This window comes from Pimephales promelas, chromosome 23, assembly GCF_988280905.1.
Source record: "Pimephales promelas chromosome 23, fPimPro1.hap1.1, whole genome shotgun sequence".
Classification (NCBI taxonomy): Eukaryota; Metazoa; Chordata; class Actinopteri; order Cypriniformes; family Leuciscidae; genus Pimephales; species Pimephales promelas.
In genome coordinates, this window is record NC_142791.1 from 332,093 (window position 1) to 357,435 (window position 25,343).

General features: G+C 39.4%; 1 protein-coding gene across 3 annotated transcripts in view; it reads right to left on the reverse strand.

The window, feature by feature from the left end:
* Positions 1–25,343, reverse strand: part of kirrel3a (kirre like nephrin family adhesion molecule 3a) — a 152,828-nt gene that overhangs the window by 116,615 nt on the left and 10,870 nt on the right. The window contains exon 1 of one of the 3 annotated variants that reach the window (XM_039677842.2): positions 8,018–8,466. The exons of 1 other annotated variant lie outside the window; for it this stretch is intronic. In XM_039677842.2, coding sequence (XP_039533776.2) covers positions 8,018–8,093 — 76 coding nt within the window. In that variant the 5' untranslated portion in view covers positions 8,094–8,466. Of the gene's footprint in view, positions 1–3,389; positions 3,882–8,017; positions 8,467–25,343 lie in introns of those variants that run through there. One more of the 3 variants, XM_089126090.1, reaches the window with a different exon arrangement.

Here is a 25,343-nt window from a genome sequence, read left to right on the forward strand (position 1 = left end):
CCAGCAAATAAAATTAGCATGAATATGCACTTTTTGTTTACATAAACATTAAAATACCATTAAAAATGATGGCCAGATTTTAAAGGAGTGTCTTGCAACAGGTTAAGTCTAGTTAAAATAAAGTCTAGTTTTATAAACAGATAAACCTCCCGTATTTCAGCCTTTAAATGATCTTTTATAAAAAGATTGAGTCAAAAAATGATAAATTACTGACATTCACATCCCCTTATCTTTTATTATTAATAGTAAAATTTGTGCCGATTTTCCTGTTGCGTCTGTCGTTGCTATGCAACCATGCACCGCGCTCTCCATAACGACAAAGACGTTTTAGTAGCCAATGGATTTCCTCCACCGAGAAACGCTTGCTGTAACGTTAGCTCTGCTACAAGATTTATTCACGCCGGTAGTGTTTGGGTGCGCCGCGATCCTTCATGTTGACTGAGCTTTCAGTGTTGTTACGGAAGGAGCTGATTGGTTGGTTATTCTGAATCTGAAATGGTGAGATTTTTTCAGTCTCGCTGTGGATGAGACGCGCCTATATTTGAATGAACTTGAACGCGCAAACCTGGTGTATGAACGGCCTCTTGGCGAGCTACCTCGCATCAAGCCACGAGCTAATGCTAGCGCGCGAGCGGCGTGTTTGAACCGGTTTGAACCCCTGCACTACGACTCAATACTTTTCTGCTACTTTGTAATAACTTTCTGCGGCCAGAGTTTTGGCAAATGAACGAGGGTAAAATCTTTTTAAGACCTGACTAGATCAAATTTAAGACCTCAGATGAAAATCTAGCCGTTTTTAAGACTTTTTAAGGCCTTAAATTTAAAGTTCAGAATTTTAGACTTCTTTTTAAGACCCTGCTTTAAGGTTTATACAAGACCTATAATACAAACGACTACATTTACTTCCAAATGATCTATAGAAAAACTTGAGTGAGCTATTTGAAGAGCTGCCACAAGGCTTCTTCGTTTCAGACTGGCAGGAAATAACTCATCATTAGTAAAACATTTTGCATGCTTTACCGAGACCTGATCGTACACAAAATAAGGAGTCTTCGCCTCTTTCAAAAAGAACATTATTAGAGGGACTTTATAGGAAATGCTTTAAGGCTTTAAGATCTGCCTAGAACGAAGAGAGACAACACAGAGGCGCATGCTGAGAACAATTATTATAAGCTCCCGTGGCGACTACTTGCAATTCCCATCAAAAGATGCCATCAAAGCATTCGGTTTACTAGCACGAAATAATGAAGAAGTATTAACCGCGCCTCACGGGGTTCAGATCACACAACACTCCTCTGCGGCAAAGCAAGCCTGTGTTTCGAAATTGGTCACTCTGTCTGAAACACACCGTCAGCCTCTTATCGGAAATGTGACCGCAAAGCAATCCAGGGATTTGGAAGGTGAAGTTACGACGGCAGCTGTTAAGAACGCGTCGTTACCACAGAAAAAACATACAGAGCATTATCTGAAGGTAAGAGGACAGTAACCCCGCCCTCAACCGCTGTTGTGTAGTCAGAGGACTGATTTGCATTTAAATAAGCCAGGCTTATGCTTGTATTGTGGCACTCATCCGTGCACCGGTAAACAGGCTTGCTATGTAATGCCACCAGACTCCAGACCTGTCAATCCAGGTGTGCGATTGTCCACGGCACAGACACAGAAAGCCTTATCAGATCAAGCGTTTCACATCCAGCAACATAAATCTGTACACTTTACCAGGCCCATCTCTCTCCGAGTGTGTCAGGACTACAACCAAACAACTGCTATGCCACGCAGCGTCACATTGATTCATCGCTGCAATATAGTGCGAGAATAAAACCATGCTGATGTGTTTTTAAACTACCCCCTTCAGCAAATTAGAGAGAAAAATAAATGATCAAATGATTGATTGTGCAGACTGAGGAAAAACGAACAGCCACCCACATACAAACACGCAGGATTGCTGATATAGTGTACAAACATGTCAAGAAATGACTTTGTTATTAGATCCCATTAGGCCTGCCAATGCTTCAGTGTGGGTGAGGAGAAGGAAACTTTGATAAAAACAGTGTTAAGTGACATTTCAGAAAAGCTGACGGCCTTCAAGCTTTAATGTGATCTAATTAACCCGGCACTTCTGCACGGGCAACCATCAGGTTAAGACGAGCACTGATGAAACGTAAAACAAGTTTTACGGGTCCCGCTCGGTATCTGTGGAAATGCCAGCAAAAATAACATAAAGCTCTTTCTATCCGTGCCATCTCTCCGAGTTGAGGTTTTCTCTCTTCACTTATTTATGGGCTAATCCGTCTCTGTCCAACTCAAATCAAATTGCATAAAAAACAAATAGAGGAGAGAGCAGATGGAGGCTGACCCCATGCACGCGGGCCGAGCCGAAGTCGGGAACGCACTCCGCCTCATTCCCAGGCTGACCCGGCCCGAGTCCAGCCATCACACTCAAACGGACAAGAAGGATGAGACCGGCTGGGAGAAAATTGGTGTTTACCTGGGTCCTTCACAGAGCAGATTACACTTAAATACCACGTAGCTTGAAGCTTAAATGTGGACTGGAGGCAATGGAGGGTTGTGTAAAATAAAAGAAACCGGTGGAGGAAAATCTAAGCTTCTACAAACAAGAAAAGATATACACTGCATGTGTGATGCCTGGACAAGCGGTCCTTGAAAGCACAAACGAACACCATGAAACCTTTCAGAACCTTTAGAAAAACTACAAGGCCCACAGAGATGATCTAATCTTCTATGTTCAAGGCTCAAAAATAAGCGTGATCAGCGTGAAAGCCTCTCAGGACAGGTGATGGGATCAACACTGGCCAAATGGTGTCAGCGTACTCATGCAATTTAATTGATCATTTCAGAACTCCATTTGGCTAGGGTTGGGTATCGTTTGAATTTGAACGATTCTGATTCCGATTCCTTGTTTCGATTCCGGTTCCTAACGATTCTCGATTCCGATTCTTTTAAGAGGCAGGGTCAAAAAAAGTTTAGCTAACCTTGCTAACCAACGGTCTTTTTGAAGGAAATACTCCTTCTGTAAAAATATTCCTTTTGTCAAAAATTTTGCATTTTGCCGAGATTTCGTTATTTTTAGAAAAGTGAAGCCACACTTTGGATCGGCGACGTAAGGTACTCATGTTCGACTCGCGTGGTGGTTTCTTCTTCCGCTCGGCGGACTGTGAATATCGAAACTAGGAATCGAAATTTTAACTTTTGAACGATTCCGGGAAAAACGAAAAGTTAGTCTCGTTTCCAATCGATACTCGATTCTCGATACCCAACCCTACATTTGGCACTCACGCACTCGCTTTTCTGTGCACCACCTCTTAGACTGTGCGAGAGAATTGTCTTTTGCATCTTTCTGTGGTTCAATGAACAAATAAACACACACTTACTGTATGTCAAGATGCCCGTCTTGGCATATCCTTGCAAACAGTCAGTTATGTCTTCGGTGAACATAAAAAGCTGGGCTAAAATAAGATGTCGGACAGCAGCCAACACACCGGGATGAATATCAGCGTGTGTTATCCGTCAGCGTTTTTCGTATTCACACCCAAGCGATTTTTGCTGATGAGCCGACTAAACATAGATGGTGCCCATTTGCTCTGCAATACCACTCCATAACAGTTCTCTTTTATCAAGATGTTTGTAGTCACTGTCGCGTTTGTCATATAGTTCTTTATCACCACCGAGAACAGCAGCTCTACATTCATCTTGCCTTGCATCTTCCTCGTCTTGTTTCATCCTGGCGGTGTAGACCATAGATATCTATATAAAGGCTAGATGTCTTAAGGCGGAGTTTCTATCGTCATCACCGGCGGCCATCTTGTCACAGGCAAGCTGATGTAAGATGAGTGGTCAGCACGAACACAAACACTCTTATCTCGTTGAAATCTTGACGGATTTACAAACTGTTTGGTTTCTTACAAACGTTATTAACGTGGCTATAATTATCTGGATGATTATTATTCATAAGTATGCTGTGTCATAACAACATCTCTGACGATTATTACAAACCAAACCGTTTGAAAATCGGTAGAAAATTGAGCAAGTTATGGTTATTTAAATAGTACATGTGCCATTAACACAATGTTACGAGTGAGCGAGCTGCCTGTGACAAGATGGCCGCCAGGTGCAGACGTCGACCTCCATTGGCCAGCAGCCTTTATATCTAGCTTTTATATAGATATCTATGGTATAGACGGCGACGCCATTTGGCATAGATCTTCTTCACCGTTGCATATGTGCTCGACAAGACCGTTTTGTGTTTGAGCGCCCCCAAGTTGTGTTTTACTGTAACTTCAGAAGCACCAAAAACGTGAGCGAAAGCGCCAATCTCAGTGGTTGGATAGTTTTTGACGAGGGACATCAAACTATAAAAACGAACCCGAGGCGTTTTTTAAAAATGACACTCACGTTGGCGCCCTTTGTTTAGTCACGAGGCGTTAAACGTCGACGAATAACGCACGCAAAAAATTCGTCCCGGTGTGAACAGGCCTTAATGTACTTGCTGCTGTCTTTGTCTTTAATGTTAATCACACAACAAAGAAAAAGAGAAAATCACTCTCTGCTCTTGGCTGAATCACTTTAGCAACGTCAATAAGAATCTGTGTGTTTAATTAATAAAAATTAGAGTGAAGATTATTTACATCTGATAACTTGTTTTTTACCTTAAAGGGTTAGTTCACCCAAAAATGAAAATTCTGTCAGTATTTACTCACCCTCATGTTGTTCAACCCCGTAAGACCTTCGTTCATCTTCGCAACACAAATTAAGATATTTAAGATATTAAGATCGCTCCTGCATACTAGTCCATAGGCTTCTTGAGGGAATGACTCTTGCTGGCCTCAAAGTCATTAAAGACATCGTTAAAATAGTCCGAGTGACTACAGGGGCTCAACTTTAACGTTATCAAATAACGAGAACACTTTTTGTGCGCAAAAACAAACAAAAACAACGACTTTATTTCAACTATTCACTCCTTCTCCATGGGCCTGTAGTCAGTTAGCGTAGTGTGATTGCGTAAAGCTACGTCACACGAAGGCTCACTATTGGCCGACGCTGGTCATGTGTGTGATGCGTGTGACGTACAATAACAGAAGCTTACGCTATTAAACTAGTAACCTGACTCGCGCAGAGGGAGAAATAAACCAATAGTTGAAATAAAGTCGTTATTTTTGCACACAAAAAGTGTTCTCGTCGTTTGATAAACTTAAGATTGAGCCACTGTAGTCACTTGGACTATTTTAACGATGTCTTTAATGACTTTTCGAGGACAGCAAGTTTGTTTTCCGAAGATGAACGAAGGTCTTACGGGGTTTGGAACAACATGAGGGTGAGTAAATACTGATAGAATTTTCATTTTTGGGTGAACTAACCCTTTAATAGTGTACTGTTAGGCTTGCCTGGAAACCTGTTTTCATTGTTCTGTTGTGTTTATTTGTGCTGTTGCTTATCATTTGTTTATTTGTTCAATTTATTAATGATTAGTGAAATTTCTGTAATATCCACAATTTGGTTTTCGGAACCAGAAAACAAGGTTACACAGGTCAAAAACTATGAAAACAATAACTTTTTCTGTGCAGAGCGAGCAAAAATCTCGGAAACACTGACCCGACGGTCAGGCCAGTATAAAAAATTCCTAGTGTTCAGCCAGGTATGTCCATAAAATAGTTTAACCTGCAGAGGAAAAAAAGCACTGACTAGACAAAGGCGCTCAGTTTCCAGCATTATCGAAGTGCCACAGCTGTAAAAATGAAGCCTACAAGCCGCTTAACAGATAAAAGGCCAAGGACGGCTTGTCAAACAACAGCCGAGATGCCCCCACAGTCCATGTTTTATGAAAGACAAGCTCTGATTACAATATAATTGTTAGCAAGCGTTGACAGCATCTTGTATAACAGCGTGTGGGCTGCACAAAACCATGCGGCGCTACACTGCCCCCTCGGCTGACAATGCTGACGGTGTTTATGGCACTTAAAGGGGAAACATGATGCCTTCTGCAGCAATCAGGAAGTTGTGGATTGCGGTGGGCGGGATCTGGGAAACTCAATATTTGCTCAGTTCAATATGCCGCGACTATTAAAACGTGTGACAGAGCCAAAGTAAAAGAAAACAAAAATTGTAAGAGATGCACTTGTTTCACGACCTGTCACGGGGTCTTCGGCTGGCACTGAGAGCTGCAAGTGCATGAATGAGATTGTCCCCATGGCTGCGGGGGGACGGATCTGCTCTCCCCCTCACCGCCGGGGCCGCGGAGCAGATAAAGGGATCAGATGAAGGGTGTCAGATCGCATCGACTTTTCTTCCCCTTCTGTTTCCCTAGCCACAGCACCACCATTCAACTGACAAGAGATGCTAAATAAACCCGGCGTTCATTTGTAACACAAGAGTTGGCCATGGTTAACAAAGCGTCCCCGGGGACTGGTACAAACACAAGGCTCACCTGATAGCATCTCGGCTCGCCAGTGGAACAGAAGTATAAATAACTGTAACTCGGATTAATCTCTCGCATAGCTGCTTGGAAGAAGGGAGGCGCTCATTAATTTTATGTGTAAATGTTCATGAAACGTGTCTGTTTGCAGCTGAGCTGAGATGCTATGGTAACACAAACCTGAAGCACGGATGAGGTCTGCAGTATATCATCAGTGTGTAAACTCAAAGTTCTGCGCCACTGAAGTGCAACACCGTGTGCATATGGCGTAAACACAACTCTGCAGCAAAAATCCTGTCAGTTTTTCCTCTCAGGTCATAAAAAATGATTTTCCGAGTGATGGCAAAGCACTCCCTCTCAAGACTCACAGGAGGGAGGTAAAAAAAAAAAAGAAACATCCCTGCGAGGCTTAACATCTCGGCACACAGACTCATAAAGAGCAGTAATAAACCCGAAAGCCTCTTGAGATTTGATGTTCATTCGCACAAGTGTGCATGTGGGAGCCGTACCGGAGGCTTTATTGCTGGTTTCAGATTCAAATGAGGAGTTTGGCCCATGCTGGACTTCAGGGGTTCATCTTCGGGTTATTTCAAGCTCACACAATCAAATAACACACAATCTCAGATGAGAAGGGTGCAGAAGTCACCGCACTTTAAATGAAAACGATGTGATCTCTGCTGTTATATCTAGCTTACCTTAAAAGTTTAAATCTCAAAGGAAGACGGATACAAAGTCAACAATGGATCCTAACCTCAACAAAAACACTCAAACTATATCTTATACTTTTAGATGCAAAATATTTGACAATTGGAAAATGTGCAGTGGGACAGTTAATTTTGTGAAGGAAGAACAATTGCGGTTTTTAAGAAAAGTTATTTTGATAATAATTAGGGCTTATTTTGTCAGTGAAAAACGCTCCAGCAGTAAAAATGCTGGGTTGTTTTAACCCAACTTTGGGTCAAATATGGACAAACCCAGCCATTGGGTTAAAATTTATTATTATATTTTTAACCCAACGTTTGGGTTTGCCCATATTTGACCCAAAGTTGGGTTAAAACAACCCAGCATTTTTAGAGAGATTTTTCTTCACCAATATTTATGTAGCTATCGCCACGTGAAATATGAGCTCAAATTGATCCCATAATTTAAAAATCGTGTGAAAAAGGTTTCTTCGCATAAAGTTTAGCTGCTACGTTCTTTGAAGACCTCTACTTTTTGTTTGACTCCCTATGGAAGGGTGCAACTCTCAATGGAGGTCCCCCCAAACTTCGCACACTGGTAGGCTAATTTAAGGAAGGGGTGCCAATTTATAAAGCAAGTAATAATGATCGCTACACACGAAATATGAAAAAAGTAGCAAAGTGTTGACTACACCGATAGTGTGATTGATATATTCGTAATGCGCGCAACCCTAAAACAAGCGACAGGAACTGCCAACCACAACAAATACAAGACAGATCGAATTTCAAATCATTTGAAGGTTTTGCAAGAACTAAATCCAGTTGGTGTGTAGGCAGCGCACTTCTCGCTGCGTATATATTAGCTGACAGGTGAATATGATGCGTAGAGTAGCTATCAGTAATAACTCACCGAGCCCGAGCAGCCCGCAGATCAGCGGCAGCAGAAGCATCCCGGAGCGCATCGCCTGAGTCGGGCAGGATCTCATCAGTAATGTGCTGGTTACAGAGGCAATGGTGCGCGCTCACTGCAGTCCTTCAAAGTTAGGAGCGCTGATTTCGTAAAAAAAGGTCGGTGTAGTCTGCTTCTTTCTACGCTCTTTCTTCTGTATTGAACTGATGCAAGTGTTAAATTCAGCCTATAGACACTGTTCTCGGTCGCTGTGTCTCAACCCCGATGCGCGCTCCCTCACTCTGCCGCTCAGAGCACACCAGTGCCCGGCTCACTCCAACTCTCTCACTTTCTCCATCTCTCAGTGGCGGATGCCGGATGAGGCAGCCGTAGAGAACACACACTGAACGGCTTCGCTCCTCCTTCCCCCGTCTCCTCCTCCCAGCTCCTCTAGCAGAGAGTCTGACACAAGTAATCAGCACACAGTATGAATTAACGAATTAAATTATCGCTTTTCTCAGTTTGGGAAAAGAGAGCTGGAGGGTTTGTGAACAACGTCGTCAAAACACCGCGCCAAACTGAAACATGTTCTGAGGTAAATTTAGCGGTTGCGATGACTTTCTTACCACAGAGCTATGGGATGTTCAGGGAATAGAAATTAAAACATATAGATTATTAAAACAACCCTACTAACTACAAAATGGTTTTAACTGACCAAACAGAGATAATTCGCCTTCACGACTGTTATGATTTTAAATTGTCCTCGTCGTGAGACCTGCTGACGTGCTGAATTGTAAAAAAAGGCGGGTAAACCTAACTTCAACTTGAGCTGGGTGACAACTTTAAGTAGGCTAAATACAGTGATTTCCAGAATAAAAGATTCATGCTGCACTTTAACACAAGTTAATACAAGTTTTTCGTGTATTCATAGTCTACAAAACATTTAGATTATTACATGACTTGCTTTTATTGCTGTGATATGTTTCTCTTACCACGTTTACCATTGTGATGGCCCAAGGAAGGGAAAAAACTGTGAATAACATGTTCAAAACAACAACAACAATGATTTTCCATAAAAAAAATATAAACATATTCAAACTTCAACTTTTATTTATTTATTTTTTTCATGTTGTTATTACATGATATTTCTTACCATATTTACCATTTGTGGAAGCTCAAGCCATGCCATGAAGACAGAAAAATGAATTCAAAGAAACGAAAATAGAAAAGAGAAGAACAATTTTGTATTGTATTGTATTATAAGAAAAACTACTTTTTCTTCAAACTTTGGAAAGAATCGCTTGACGCTTGGATGGATATAGTTTAGGTTTTCCCTGTCTAGAAATTAAAAGGAACCCAACTATAAAAAAATGGAGCAGCTTGCAAACTTTTTGCCAAGAATTTATTTATTAACAATTAATTTATCGAGATGTAGAAGCTCTTTTGACAAAGTAAAGAGGTTCTACAAGTCAAGTTCAATAAAGCACAAAGCTTACTGCTTTTCAGGTTTTATAATGTCAGCTGCAAATTCTGTTTCTAAACAAAATGACAGAACATGTGCTAGCTATCGATACAAATACAATACATTGCCCGGGGGCATTTTGTATTTACCAGACAAAAAAAACTCTGGATTCGTCTTTCCTTTTTGAAATCAAAGCGGCTGACTGACAGAATGTAGGTTGTGCTACCTACCTCCTGTCAGGACGGATCAGTAAAACTAGCAGAAACCGCTGCTGAAAGCTCATATCTTCTCGCAGTTCTTTGTTGTGCTACTCCTCTTTATATATATTTTACTGGTTTGGTCTTTTTATGTTTTTTTTAAAACTCTGACTCTAAAACTGATGATAAGAGCATTGCTTTCACTTGTTTTAACTCCCTACCGCCGTTCTTTCTTTTCATTAACATATGCCCAGCCCGTTTCCACACTGCTGTTAATTAAAAACCTCTGGACTGGGCTAATGGTCATCTGAAGATCAATTAACAGCCTAGATCAAGCTATTTGCTTCTGTTAAGTGGTTTTATTAAATCAACATGCTGAATATTTGAGTCGAGCCACGACTTAAAGCATAGATAGGCAGGTCCTTCCCAAATGCCAATATCCCTAACTCTATGCGCCCCTTAGCTGATATCCTTTAGAAGCAATAACAATTTGATAAGGTATACTTTCATATATGGGTCTCAGTGACATTAGACAATGAGATAATGCGTGGCCAAGGTCCCTTCAATCTGACTTTACTTTAAATGAATGAGTTCCTATCAAACACAAACTCATCTCTTTTTCTGCTTCATTTACTTGCTGTCATTCTGTGGAAACCGGTGCATTAGACGTCTGTTGTGACAGACTGTATGTGACTACATGTTCATCTCTGACTGCGTCTAAATCTCAGTTTAATAACCATGTCATCATGACATACTACGTTTGTTATGGTTTTATCCTCAATGAATGTGTCATAATTTTCACAACATAATGTAGGCTTACAAGCTAATGAATTTCTGAACATCATTATCACAACATTGTGAGCTAGTAAGTAGATACAGACTTCCTTAATCATAGTCATTTAGTATTGTAAGTTCCAAAAAGTGCATATATAGTATATAATCACCGCTTTATCACTGTTCATCATTAACAGTACTTAAAGGGTTGGTTCAATAGCATCGGAAATACATTTCGGTCCAAAAATAACAAAAACTGTGTGTGACTTTATCCAGCTTTGTATTGTGTTCCGGTTCTGTTGTGGATCTGCGTTCAGTGCCGCCGACGTAAGACGCGGCTGACGTGTGGCTGAGCTTCGGCCGACATCATTTTCATTTTTGGGTGAACGAACCCTTTAAAATGCATCGCCAACATTCACAGTTAAAGGCGTTTTAAGAAATGAAATGGGGTCAGTTTCTATTTTATGTTGGCTTCAATAACTTTTATTTTGAATTGCTTCCCACTTTTGAGTATGTTGTATCCAATTTAATTTCAGAAGGGTGAATAAACAGTTTCTGCTTTTAAAAATCACAGAGTTTTATGGTTTAATGTGACATCCTTTGAACATCTCAGCAAAAGACCTAATGACTGCCTGAACCTTAACTTCAGCTTCTTCATTTGTATTTTTAGACATCAGTCACTCAATTATCAAGTGACTATGAATAGAAAACTAATCAAACATGCTCATTTCAGCCGCATAAATCTCTTTATTTGGAGCTTATCTGGCCTTCTGTGTCAAGTGATGCAATTTCAAAAATGCAGAAAGAAAACGTTTCATTGCAGTCAGGAAAACTGGGCTTTATACACACTACATCAACTTCTGTCTAAAGGAAACAAGATACTGAATATGAAATATGAGGCTTCAGCAAGTGTTTCTAAAATCATTAAACACCTTTGACTCATGTTTATGTTGCTTTGCAGAAGACTATAAATGTTCTTACCGTGCCATCTGACATTGCAAATGCATCAATTGAACGTGACATGGAACATCTGCCTAGAAATGATGCATAAAACATAAAAGCTTTAAGATACCCAACTTATTCCCTAGATTTAGTTTTAGTTACTGTGGCCAAAACTGGTCTGAATTATCACCCCAACCCACCAGAACATAGACCTTTCCACAGAGCGTGACGGATAGGGCTTGCAGATAACCATTTCAGAAGGATGAGAACTGACATTATATTGAATAATTGAACAGATTTTGAATATAGCTTTATCCTCCGATGGCTCATGCGCTTTACTCGTCTCATTTTCTGCACTTTATTTATTTATCAGTTCTATATTCATGAATATGTATTTGAATTGCCACAGTGTACGCATGGAACAATATCAAACAAATGTTTATCAGTTGAAGAAATGTTGATCTCTAGAGCCTGAAATCCCTGCAATCGATGAACAACTCGCTCAGTCTTCCGGGAAGATTACATGAAGAGAGAAGCCACAGAACAAAAAAAGTTGAAAAATATTTTTCAGGTCAAAGTACTTATAATGCCAAAGAAGTTCATATTTTCTTGTTAGTTGTGTTTGCATACAAATTCAATTATGTAAACAGCTCGTAGGCTTACCTCTGTAAAACAGCGACAGCATAATTTATGTAAGCAGAGGTTTTAGGAGGTTGCAGTGCCAAGTGCTCGTGAATGATAATCAGCTGGATTTATAGTTCATTTAGATCCCCACGGAATATGTGTGGCCGGATCCGTCATACAGCGAGAATCGTGATTCACATCTCTATAATCTTCATGAACAGCGTCCTTTAGCTAAGAATATTACTAATTTAACATGTTAATTTTATTAATAAAACATGAATAATGTTATTAAAACCCATTTATTCATGCCACCTGACCAGGACCTCAACACTTACGTTGCAACACAAGAACAACAATGCATTCTCATCCTAGGGGTCATCTAACTCCGACGCACATGGCAACCTTTAGCGTCGGTTAGGGTTACCCCTAACCCTAACCCTAAATCAAGTCCCGCCCTGTATTTTTGTACCTCTTTTGCTCTGATATAAGTCACAATAGTGAAGAAAAGACTATCGCAACTTCAAAAAACATGCCGAAATAAAGTCACATTGTGAGATCGTATTCGAAGTCGTATCATAACGTAGCCGTTGACCGTTTACACCTTGATATGGCATCTTAAAAATGTGTCTATTTGTTATATAAATCTGCATAAACTTTCTGTCCTGTTTCATTGTGTTTTTCCCTCTTTTTCATGGATGTTTTTGTGCCTATGGTTATTGCTTAAAGGGCACCTATTATGGAAAATTCACTTTTACATGGTGTTTGAACATAAATGTGTGTTGGCAGTGTGTGAGCAAAACCACCCTAGAATGATAAAAATCCATCCAGTAGTTTTTTTACAATCTCAATAAATCATCTGCACTGCCTCAGAACGAGCTGTTCTGAGATCAAGGTCTTTGTGACGTAGAACGGGAGACAGGGGGTTGATTGACAGTGTGGCTGTGGCCTAGACCCCGCCCTCGGTGATCTGTACACACCATCCTTCATTGTTTCAACGACGACAGCCGGTAATGTCTCTTGGAAACGTAAATTAATGTTCTGTCGTGGACTCGTGGGTTAATCCTGTTGTTGTGGCTTAAAAGTTAATCCTCAAGTGTGGATTCTTGTCTACTGTTTGCGATCCACCGTCACCTCCAGTAACAGTAAGTGTATTTTATGATTTTTGAGCAAATAGTCTTTTCAGTCAATGTCAGCCAATTCAACAACAAATGCGTCTAAAGTTATTGCCGTCGTAGGATGTCTGTGTATATAATTTAAAACCTTGTTTGTATAGTGTGTAACCACACGTTTATAAATATATATATTTTTAAAGATATTGTATTAAAAACTGCATATATGTTGGTGTTCTGTAAGTTAGCCATCTTCTCACATTTGCCACAGAAGCACCCGTATGACAAGCTAAACATGATGCCACAGGTCCCTCGCATAAATGTAATTTCGCTCGTACGTAGCAAACTTTATCACAGAATGTGTATGTAGTTTCAAAAACTTGCGCTAGTGTCTGTGTGTGTGTGTGTGTGTTGGACATCCATCATTTCAAATGGGACGCTATTACAACTCTAAAGTACATAAAAGTAGCAAATAACCATACCGAGACGTACTGGTCCATTCTCATATGTTTATTCTGCCGGAGTCTCTTCATGCTATTTATATATTCCGATTCAAACGTACGGCTGAATGACATTCAAAACGGCGCGTCTCTTCACTCTCTCAGTACCGACTGCCTGCCATAGGTATCAAGTTACGCCCTCATCCAAAGGCAGGGCGGGGATATGCAGCTCATTTGCATTTAAGGTGGAATACCCCCTGAAACAGCTCATTTTTAAGCAGGCCCCAAAATGACATTTTCAAATGGTTATAATAAATTAACTGTGGGGTATTTTGAGCTGAAACTTCACAAATACATTCTGGGGACACCTGAGACCAATATTACATCTTGTAAAAAGGGGCATAATAGGTGCCCTTTAAATCACCCCCGGAGATCCAGCTGTACTGCATATAAAACACCTGCCAAATTCAGATCGGATTTGAAAGAGTACTTTTAAAGGTTTATGATCAAAATTTGAGGGAAATATTTCATTCTGAGAGATGAGGCTTTTGACAGGTGTCTTCCTCAATATATCTCTCAGGATGGGCAAATCTCTCGCCATTTGGATCCTGTCTGCTAGAGATAAATAAAATATCAGGATGTTTAAAGCGCTGGTAGGCCAGCAGTAATATTTCAGTTGTAGAGTCAAAACAGATGATTGGTGCCGCGCTCACAGAGAAGCGAGGGTGCTGACGGGTCCACGGGGAATGACGACAGCCTTTATTCTGAAGAGAAAATATCTGTTGTCATTCCGTTGCTTTTTGCAACGTGACACTTTGTATCTGTCAGTGGGCAAAAGACGTTCTGGACTACTAGGCGGTAATACTCTCATATGCAGAAAAGATGATGCTATAAGAAAATTCAGATAGAACGAGTCACCTTTGTGACAGCTCATTTAATCACATCGAATTAATGGATTGTTACACCTTGAGCAAAATGTCTACTCGTCAACCTGGAGAGATCATTGAAGAAATAATCATAAAAACAGACTGATCAGAAGATTTGCGGTGCGTTTTTGCATTGCGAATATAATAATGAAATAATGATCAAAGTTAGAGATAGAGATATTTTGTGAAGCCATAGCAACCCGGAGCCCTGATTAGAACTGAAGTCAAGCGTGATAATGGAAATCCATGAACACTTCGAATACATTTCCTCTGGGATCAATAAAGTGTCTTCTCTGAAATGTATTTGATAGTTTATATATTAAAAAATGCACTCAGTACTTTTTTCCTTTGCTAAAATGTTGTTAACACTTTACAATAAAGCTTAAAGGAGTAGTTCACTTTAAAAAAGCTTTTGCTGATAATTTACTCACCCCCATGTCATCCAAAAGAAATTCAGTCAAAAAGAAATTAAGGTTTTTGGTGAAAACATTCCAGGATTTTCTCCATATAATGGACTTCAATGGGGACCAAACGGTTCAAAGTCCAAATGAGAGTTTCAGTGCAAACTGTTCGAAGGGCTTTAAACGACAGCAGACGATGAATAAGGGTCTTATCTAGGACCCTTCGAGTCATGACTCGAAAAAAAATTCGTTCATTTTGATGAACGAGTTCGAACAGGAGAGTCACGAACGCGCATCACAGAACACAGCAAGGCGAGCATTTGAGCTTATAAAACTTAAACTTTGTTATTTATGTATTAAATGAGCGATCGTTTCGCTTGATAAGACCCTTATTCATCGTCTGGTGTCGTTTATAGCCCTTTGAACAGTTTGCACTGAAACTCTCATCGTTGAACCGTTTGGTCCCCATTGAAGTCCATTATATGGAGAAAATCCTGGTATGTTTTCATCAAAAACCTTAATTTCTTTTCGACTGAAGAAAGAAAGCAATCATCCGACTGCAATTGACGAATAACACGAAAAACACTCCTGCCTCCAACACAACACACACTCCAGCACAAACTCCACAAAAATATAAAAAAACACAACAAACAACGAGTTTTCTGATTATATGTGACCCTGGAACACACAAATTTTGACATTGTGCCCTACCCTTAATATGACAAACAAACATATACCCTTAGTTATTTGTCCTGTATTGTCTTTACATGTCTGTAGAGTGTTTTCTTATTAAAAACTTTGTATCTGCAGATATTATATTACATGAAACTTTTCAGAACCTATTGGTGCTATTTTGTTTTCCAAACCCATTTATCCCTGATCTTTTCACTCAGTTCATCTCACTCAAAGTCAATCATTACAAAAGTCTCTTTCAATGACACACACACTCTTGTCCCATTTATATGCACAGAAAAAAAAACTGAATAGAAAATAATATATTTATTACTTTTAATGCCAATTTATATGATGATATTCGCATTCAGACTCCAGCGCACACGACTCGTGCTCGTGGATGGAAGCACAAAGACTTCGTGTTCAAGTGGATTCAGCGCATTGTGACACTTAAATTAGTCCCCCATCCGCCCCTGCGCTAATAGTGCTATACAAGGGTACATTAAAACCTCTTTAAGATGTGATACGGTTTACTCATGGCTGGTGATCAGGAGTCGTGGCCTTGACAGGTAGTCCAAGGTGTAATCAGCGTTTCCGTGAACGAGAGCAGAAAGGAAAATTAAGTCTGATTGCAAAACAAGCGTCAGGCTCTTTCCAAGTCCAGTGTCGTCGTGCCACTGTCCTCTTCTGAATGAATCAGAAGTTCAAGCCTCTGGTTTTTCACTTCTTGGCAGCATCAAACATCACCAGCCCTCCATTTTTTTAACTCTTCACTCTTTTGTGCAGCTTTTAAAAGACCTCCAGAGTGTGTTTGAAGAAGTCACTGCATTCTCTCCAGTGGATCTCTGAGAGCTCGACTCAGCTTTGATGTTCTAACGTCTCGCTTTTCAAACCCACAGGAGGTCTGTCAGTGTTTGACAATGCAGACCAGGAGGGTAAAACTCCCCATTGTGCCGGTGAGATGATATCCGGTAATGAAACCGACTGCCTCAACTCTCCAAAAACCATCCAACAGGCCCTCTGGGCTCAATGACACGTGGTGGTATACTGTAATGTCATCATTAATACAGAAGCAAGTTCTCCTAATTAAACATTACACCAAATACCACATTTCCTTGAACATCTCTGGCTAAAAAACAAATCACAAATTGAAGGTTAAGTTTAAGTGGCCAATTACGAAATACCACAACTCTCTCTTTGATCTAATGGGACTCCCTTCTTGAATCCACGTGTTTTTACTGCTGCCAATTAGACGGAATGATAAACCCTTAATAAAGCTAAGGCTTAACGATGAACTTCATGATGTCTGTGATATGAGCACCTCCCTAAGCCCTTGCATGGGAATTTACAGAGACATGCAAATGGAGCGATGCATTGATGATACGTATTTGTAGGCCAACCCGTACGTTGGCGTCATCCTGGAATCCCTCGACAAAAACCCAATAGGATTTTTCCATTAGCTTTTGGGGTTTTGCAGGAACAAAGTTGCATGACTTTGCAAAATCACCACGATTAAGCTTCTGACAACTCTTTTTTTTCCCAGAAATTTTGAGTTTGAGTAATTTGCAAAAGAGCAATTATTAACAAAAGACTGGTGAATAGATCATTTACCTGTCTAGTCCCATTAAGCCACTTGCTAGCGCTGCCTTTTTCAAGTAAAAGCTTTAAACAAAAACCACACAAGGGTTTTACTGATGTACACTGTGAAAATATCTTCAGCGTGTGTGGACCTCATTTAAAGCATTCAACAACAAAAATGTTTTTTAAAGAACTCATTGAGTTCAGGATGATGAACTGAAAGTGCTCATATGGAACTTGTTCCCAATACATCATCTACAGGGCTCAATAGCTGCTTTCATTCATGGTTAAAGGGTTAGTTCAGCCAAAAATGCAAATTCGGTCAGTATTTACTCACCCTCATGTTGTTCAACCCCGTAAGACCTTCGTTCATCTTCGCAACACAAATTAAGATATTTAAGATATTAAGATCGCTCCTGCATACTAGTCCATAGGCTTCTTGAGGGAATGACTCGAAAAGTCATTAAAGACATCGTTAAAATAGTCCAAGTGACTACAGCGGCTCAATCTTAACTTAATCAAACGACGAAAACAAAAAAAACAACAAAAATAACGACTTTATTTCAACTATTCACTTCCTTCTCCATGGGCCTGTAGTCAGTTAGCGTAGTGTGATTGCGTAAAGCTACGTCACACGAAGGCTCACTATTGGCCGACGCTGGTCATGTGTGTGATGCGTGTGACGTACAATAACAGAAGCTTACGCTATTAAACTAGTAACCTGACTCGCGCAGAGGGAGAAATAAACCAATAGTTGAAATAAAGTCGTCATTTTTGTTGTTTTTTTTGTTTTCGTCGTTTGATAAAGTTAAGATCGAGCCCCTGTAGTCACTTGGACTATTTCAACGATGTCTTTAATGACTTTTCGAGGCCAGCAAGAGTCATTCCCTCAAGAAGCCTATGGACTAGTATGCAGGAGCGATCTTAATATCTTAAATATCTTAATTTGTGTTGCGAAGATGAACGAAGGTCTTACGGGGTTGAACAACATGAGGGTGAGTAAATACTGACAGAATTTTCATTCTTTAATGTTCCCTTGATCATTCAAGTTTTGCTTCACATCAACGATCTTAGGGATAGTTTACCCAAAAATTAAAAATCTGTGATCACTGACCAGACGGTTGACGGTAGCATTAAGTCAATCGCCACTCATTTCCCTGCTTTATGAAGTGATAGGCACTAAACTACACTATCCATCATTCTCTGCAGCAGCTAATGCAAAAATAAAGCAGCAAATACACACTTTCTGTGCATCCTTTGCACTTTATTTTGTTGCTCTACTGTTGAAATGTCTATTGTTACTGCTTACAATTTCCAAACTCACCCTGAAAGCATCATTAGAGCATGAGCAATGTTCTTTTCAACCCATAATTTCCCTCAGATTTCAGGGTTTAGGGTTGGAGTTAGGATCTGGCCTATGATTGGTTGATAAAAATGCTGTTGCAGAATCAATAAAGGCCGTTAATGCAGGAACATATCCTATTTGGCTAAATCACATTGTGTGCAAACTGCACCATTGCACAGTGGACAGAAAGAAACATGGTTTTCAGAGGAAGACGTGCGGCAATCCATGAAATGGACTGTGCCAGAGATGAATCAAATAAGGAAACAAATGAACTGACGCGGTATCTGGAGTTTATGAGTAAATTTATGAGCCGTGCAGTTCCACCGTTTGAATTTTTTATTAGTTTTGCCCAGGCATTTATTTTTATTAGTTTTGCTCGGGCTTTAGATCTCACGTCATTTTGAATAGAAGGCAATGCAATACAATGCATAATATATAAAATCTCAAAAGACCGCCAAAACTATCCACAGCAAAAACACATTCCTTTTCCTCATGCATTCTTATTTTTTACAATAAAATAATTGGTAATGAATCATGCTCACATTTTTTGCCCATGCCTCGGGGTTAAATGCAGCAAAAGTGTGACATTCAAAGCACAACGTGTTGCAATAATTAAAGCCGCACAATTAGATCCCAGACACATCAGAACGCTTCAAAGACAAGCTCATTCAATAAAACATTTATGAATCGCACAATTTGTTAATTGCGGAAAGGCTGGTTAAGGATGGGTTTGTATTTTACGTGTGGATTACCCACGAGGGACTTCCAACCCCTCTGCCTTCTTCCTGATGCTTAAAAGATATTGATTGTTCCTCGGAGCAGAATCTGTCTCGCTCCACACAGAGATGCATTCACGTTACCTTTTAGAGCAAAAATGGAGGGTTAGGGTGAGTTATAAAGACTCATCTAAAAAGCTAAATACACACCTAAGAGTCTGATTTTACATTCATCTATCTATCAAGCTGGAAATGTACAGCATATGTCTGCATAAACAGTCCATTAGATGCCAAGAGTAAAATCTGCTGCTGCGTTTGAAGAGTCATCAGTCACAATCAGGCGGACGAGATCATTCATTTCAGCTGTACTCCATCCCAAACGCAACATTAATAAACATTCTTTTAATTGTTATAAATATTAGACATTCACTTAGGCTACATAACTTTAACTTTACTGCCAAAAAACCCGCGAGGATGCCCCAATATTAAAATGCTGCCCGATACCGATAACCCGATAGTTACGATGAATAAATATGAACATTTGTAATAATTTGTAGCAGTGTGACATGAAATACTTTCATACCAAATTTCAAACTTATTGAATTTTGTTTTAAATATTAGGAATTCACATACATTACTTCATATTAGGGGTCATATCATATGTTCCCCTTTTATTAAATTTTTCTAGCCAAAACAGTGAGGATGCACCGAAATTTAAATTCTATACAATAACTGATAAGCATTATAAAATTCAATACTAATTTATTTACTATATGCTACTTTGTCTATATATATATATATATAACTCTAACTCTTCATATATATAGGCCTATATATAAATATATATTTATATCTGAACTCTTCATATACTGTATATAAATATATATATATATATATATATATATATAAAACGTTAAGCTAGTGTTAGATGAAAATCATCCATCTATAATAATACAGATAAATAGAAAATATCCAAAATAGAACCAATATGTCATGTATCCATATAAAAAACATTTATAATTTAGTTCTGATGAGAACAGCACAAGATTTGACAATTTCCACAATTTGACTGATATATTGTTCAGAAAAGTAACATAATTGTTCAGAGCTGAATAAAGTCAAGACTGCGTGGAGTATTTACTTCAGAAAATGTCACACTGCAGGAAGACTTAAATAAACTGCAAAAATGTCAAGGCATGTAAATATAATTAATTCTGATTAATTCTACAAAATAGAACCTTAAATGTTGAAAAAAGTTCCCCGTAAGTACCCAACCGTTGAAGTGGACTGTTCTAAGTTAATGAATGAATCTGTGGTTGTGCTTTGCTGTGTCGTCCTCTGCTCGTGACGAGAGGAGAGCCAACTTTCCAGCTCATGGGATCCACAGAACGAGTTTTTATCTCGCCCAAACAGACACATCCGACTGCCTCCTGAGGGCTTTTATGAGGAGGTATGTGGGTGTGTGTCGACAGAGGAGATTTTAGTTCCAGGTTTTATTTGCAAATTACCCAAATGCTTTCTTTCACAACGTCAAGGTCCTGCTACCCAACTGACTTTTTAAAAATGATCTCTCACTCACAATATATTACATTCATTCAGACGATTCAATTCCACGAGTCCACTTGTTCAAGTGAGTGAACATTGATTCTTCACATTGTCCTTTTGCATCATCTTTACATGAAGCATAATGACATTTTCAGTTCTTCAAAACCGCTGTTATCTGCAACAAAATGTCCAATTGTCTGATCGATAGATAACTAAATAGAAGGCCGTTTACATGCAGAAAGTATCAACGGAGCTAAAGGTCAAGCTCAGTCTATCAGACACCTAATTATATCAAACGTTTTAATGCTTTCAGGCGTATATCAAATCAACATCAGTCAACATTTGGATCGAACTTGGCACTTTATCCAGAAAAGTCATTCTCAACCTTTTACCGCTGCTTATGATTCAAAACACATCCAGACTGATCAATTCGATGGGTCATCAAGGTCAAGAAACTTTGAAATGCAATCCACAGCGGCTTAAAGTGACTTCTTTATCTGGTGATGCTATTTCTTCCTTTGCTTGTATTTAAAGGTCATCTTCAGTCAACATGAATACCTGTTCCTGGTCTTCTTCGCATACATGATTTAATGCTTTTACAAAAAGGTCTTTGTATTCATTCATGATATCTTCAAGGCTCCATGAGCTATATGTTAAAGCTAACTGCCAAACCAAAAACCTTCTTAAAAAGTGGGTGCATTTCAAAGGGAAAACAATTGCAATAAATATATAACTTCTACAAAACGTCCCTAAGCTCTTCTGCCGGGTTATTATGAGCCAATCAGTTGAGTCTTAATGTCACGTGACTAATGAGCATCAACGGCTGCATCTGAAATCACACTATATAGGCGATAACAGTATCTGAATTCACAGTACACTAAGAAAAGCGTAGACAAAAAGTACCTGGACGACCTACTTCTTCCAGCGAGATTCTGAAGTGTGCTTACGATGGACACTTTACTATCCCATGAGGCCACAGGTGACGCAACTGATGCTATGGCTATTCACGACAACATGCCGAATGTAGTACGTCCAGATTACAGTGGTCTTAACTTATCAAAATAAGGACCTACTCTAGAGAGAATGGGATTTTCGGACACTTCGCACAAAACATTTCCTTTGAGAGAGCCGCAGTTACCTTCTGCTGCGTACGTGTTCATCAAAAAACATCAGCGATTACAAGCATGAAAGGAAATCAAATGGAGGATTAAATTGAAAATCCAAGTCATCAGAGTTCTGTGCGAATAAGCAGCTGTTGATTTGTTTTTCTTTTTTCTGACGTATATAATAATGTGATATACACCGACCATCTCATTTTTAGTATGAAGTAGAACTACAGACTCATCCTCTCTAGCATTCAACCATGTGAAATATGTGATTTTTTAAAAATAACCTTTTATATGTTTCCCAGTGGTACTAAAATAACAGGAACATGTAAATATTGTGCTGCTTATCATTATAAAAGTGTAGTGTCAATCATGCACTCCAACACCTTAAGGATTGAACCACAATCATGGTTCATCTGCACACACACACACACACACACACACGGACTCTCTATAAAACTTCCTCCACAAATGAAGTCAACACTGCAGATCTCTGTGTTCTTTTACAAGACTGATGAATTTTACGACCCAACTGAGTTTCCAGAGTTCTTGCTGAGAAAAAAATGAAACCTTTTGATATATATATATATATATATATACAGTATATATATCTATATATATCTTGCCATAGATCATTCTATATATATATATATATATATCATGCTGATGTATGTCAAAAAACCCTCGCGACCGCAAGGCGCACGTTGGGTATTGGGTGATGCAAACCCGGGTTGGCCTACAAATCGTCATCACTGAACCACTCTCACAGGACCCTCTCACTGGACATCTGCCGCAATAGACCTTTTTCACAAAAACCGGAAATACGTAATCGTTGTGGAAACGGAGTTCCCGTCAACTGTCGACACATTAGAAAAACCTACTCTGGGAAGAGAAAATTGATCAGAGTCTTCAAAACTTCGAAAAAATGTAAACTTGTCATGGTCCAGTTGTTGATGACTTTGTAAAATGCTGTGGTGATGCTTGTCTGCAGCTGATGTATCTAAGACCAAAGATATGACTATTGATTTCAGAACTGAAGCTCATTCTTCCCAATACGTTCATTAAAGGTAAGAAGGTGGAGTGTGTGGAAAGTTATTTAGGGAGTATTATTTACAATAAACTGCAGTTTGATGTGAATACCAGAAAGAAGTCTGTCAATTTTATTCAACAGTTATCCTGAATTTTTTGCACTGCTGTTGTTATAGAACGATCCAAGATGAAGAAAAATTATACAAATATTAATTTATCCCTTGTCCACTCAGATTGTTAAATACTCAGAATGGTATATATTAATATTTTAAATTTATATGTAGCCCACTGTTGTGTGTTCTTATTTATCTTGTTTTATATTGTGGTGTATATTTTTATGTGCTTATTCCGCTGGATACAAATATCTTAATAAAGTTGAACATGAACTAACGTTACTTCAAAAATACACAAAACATAAAAAATAAACAAACAATGACGGCTTATTAGTGAATGGTAACATGAGAAGTACAGAAGATCACAGGATCAATAACATCCCGCCAGATTGCCTGAATCCATTTCCGTCGAACTTCATCGACAGGGAACTGACGAGGGAAGGAATGAAAACGACAGGTATGGCTGCTTTTGGGAATAACCAAAAAGATCGGTACGCAACAACTCTCACTAGTTGCCTTCGGCGCTATCTGTTATGAATGGAGCGGAAGAAGATTACCACGACAATTGCGTATTTCCGGTCACAAATACGGAAGTTGTGAGAAAGGTCTATATACAACCAACATCATAAAACCTCAGCAGATTCATGTTCATCTGTTTTTGTGGACATTTCACTTTAAGAGTGCTGCAAAACGTGCAAGAAGCAACGCAATATAGATTGAAAAAGTTTTGCCATCCTTCATTTTCTCGAAAAAAAACTTTATTCTTTTCTAATGTAAGAGCTTGGAAGACGTGTTTTTACCATAGACTCATAAAAAAATCATACGTCACCCATAGACTCTCTGACGGTGCCATACTTGAAAATCTTGGCAAATACAAAATACAAAAGTTTCAGAAAGGATACAGAGGTGGTGTGGTGTGATGTGTTGTGTCAGATCATGGCCGAGACGTCAAATTCACTCGGCGCAGCCCGTTATCAGCTGTCAATCAAAGTTAACCGCCCTTTTTTGTCATACGTTTTATATCTAAATATGATCTAAACTAACGAGTTAGAAAAAAATTCACCCACCTCACAGTTGTCAGGCACGCGGAACATATTGAAGATTACAATAAAAGTCCATGGGCCCAAACTGTAAACATATGAATTTATGCTGTGAAAACGGACATTATAACACGACGTCTATGGATATTTGCTCCCTTTTGGGACCGCCCTCTAGCGGATTTGAGTTGTATTGCAGTTTATCGCACTTCCGGGTAGGCTTCATCTTTCAGATTAGAATGTTGCCGCTTGGTTTTTACAGACAATCGTCACTAATTACCCAGATAGGATACAGGCATTTTTTTTTTTACAAGCAAGGGACTGATATCTGACCGACATGAACATCTCCGTTGCTGGGTTTATAGTGGGTTTCTGTTCCAGCAGGTGATGATCAACATACCCACATCACTACAGAAACGAATCGTTAATCACTGTATTTTACCCTCTTTGAGCATGAGTGTGAATTATTCGGCACAGTCTTAAGCCTCTCCTGCTTCTTTACGGCTCACTGGCATCTTATACATTGAACTGAATGTTGTATTAGTCATAGTCAAAGAGCCGAATCCATTTCCCCCTCTTTCGAAATAACCAGCCGACGAATGAGCTCCACCATCCGGGACAGTTTCGGGTCTGCTCCTCCAGAAGTGGAAGTGTTTAATCTCTTTATTATCTTCGCTGAAGATTATTTGATGGAAGGAAAGCCATGTCATCTGATAAATTTAAGTGTGTGTGTGTGTTTACTCACAGCTCTGTGTGATGATGTCTTCCTCTAGAGATAGAGCCACCACAGCGGCGAAGGCTGACGGATGAGGAAATGTTGACTCTGACACGCTAGAATTCTATTACTGCGCCGTTATTGCAATGTCATACGTGTCGTTTCCGAACACATGATTGGCATAACCAAAGAGCACAACATCTTAATCAGATCCCAAAATGACAGGCGCTCTTCTAAGAGGCAGACCAGCTCTCCAGCCGCACATCTGTACGGTTTTGATTGGTGTTGAGATTAATTCTCAGATAGCTTGATGCTGCCATTGCTCTTCTTTGACAGCTTGACAAGCTTCACAGACACGACTGTTCATCTCTGTGGACGGCTGAACTGTTCCTGCTGAATCATTCCTCCTCTCTCAAACAACATGCGAAAATATCTCAATAATATTACACCGAGTATAATGTCCTATACCGAGGAGGACATCATAGGTGTGCAACATGCTGAGATCGCTGGACAAATACATTTAAATCATCATTTTAATACAATTAAACTACTCATATTGTAGTCATAAAACATGCCAATAGAATTGCTCAATTTATTAGTAAAATATGGTTCACAT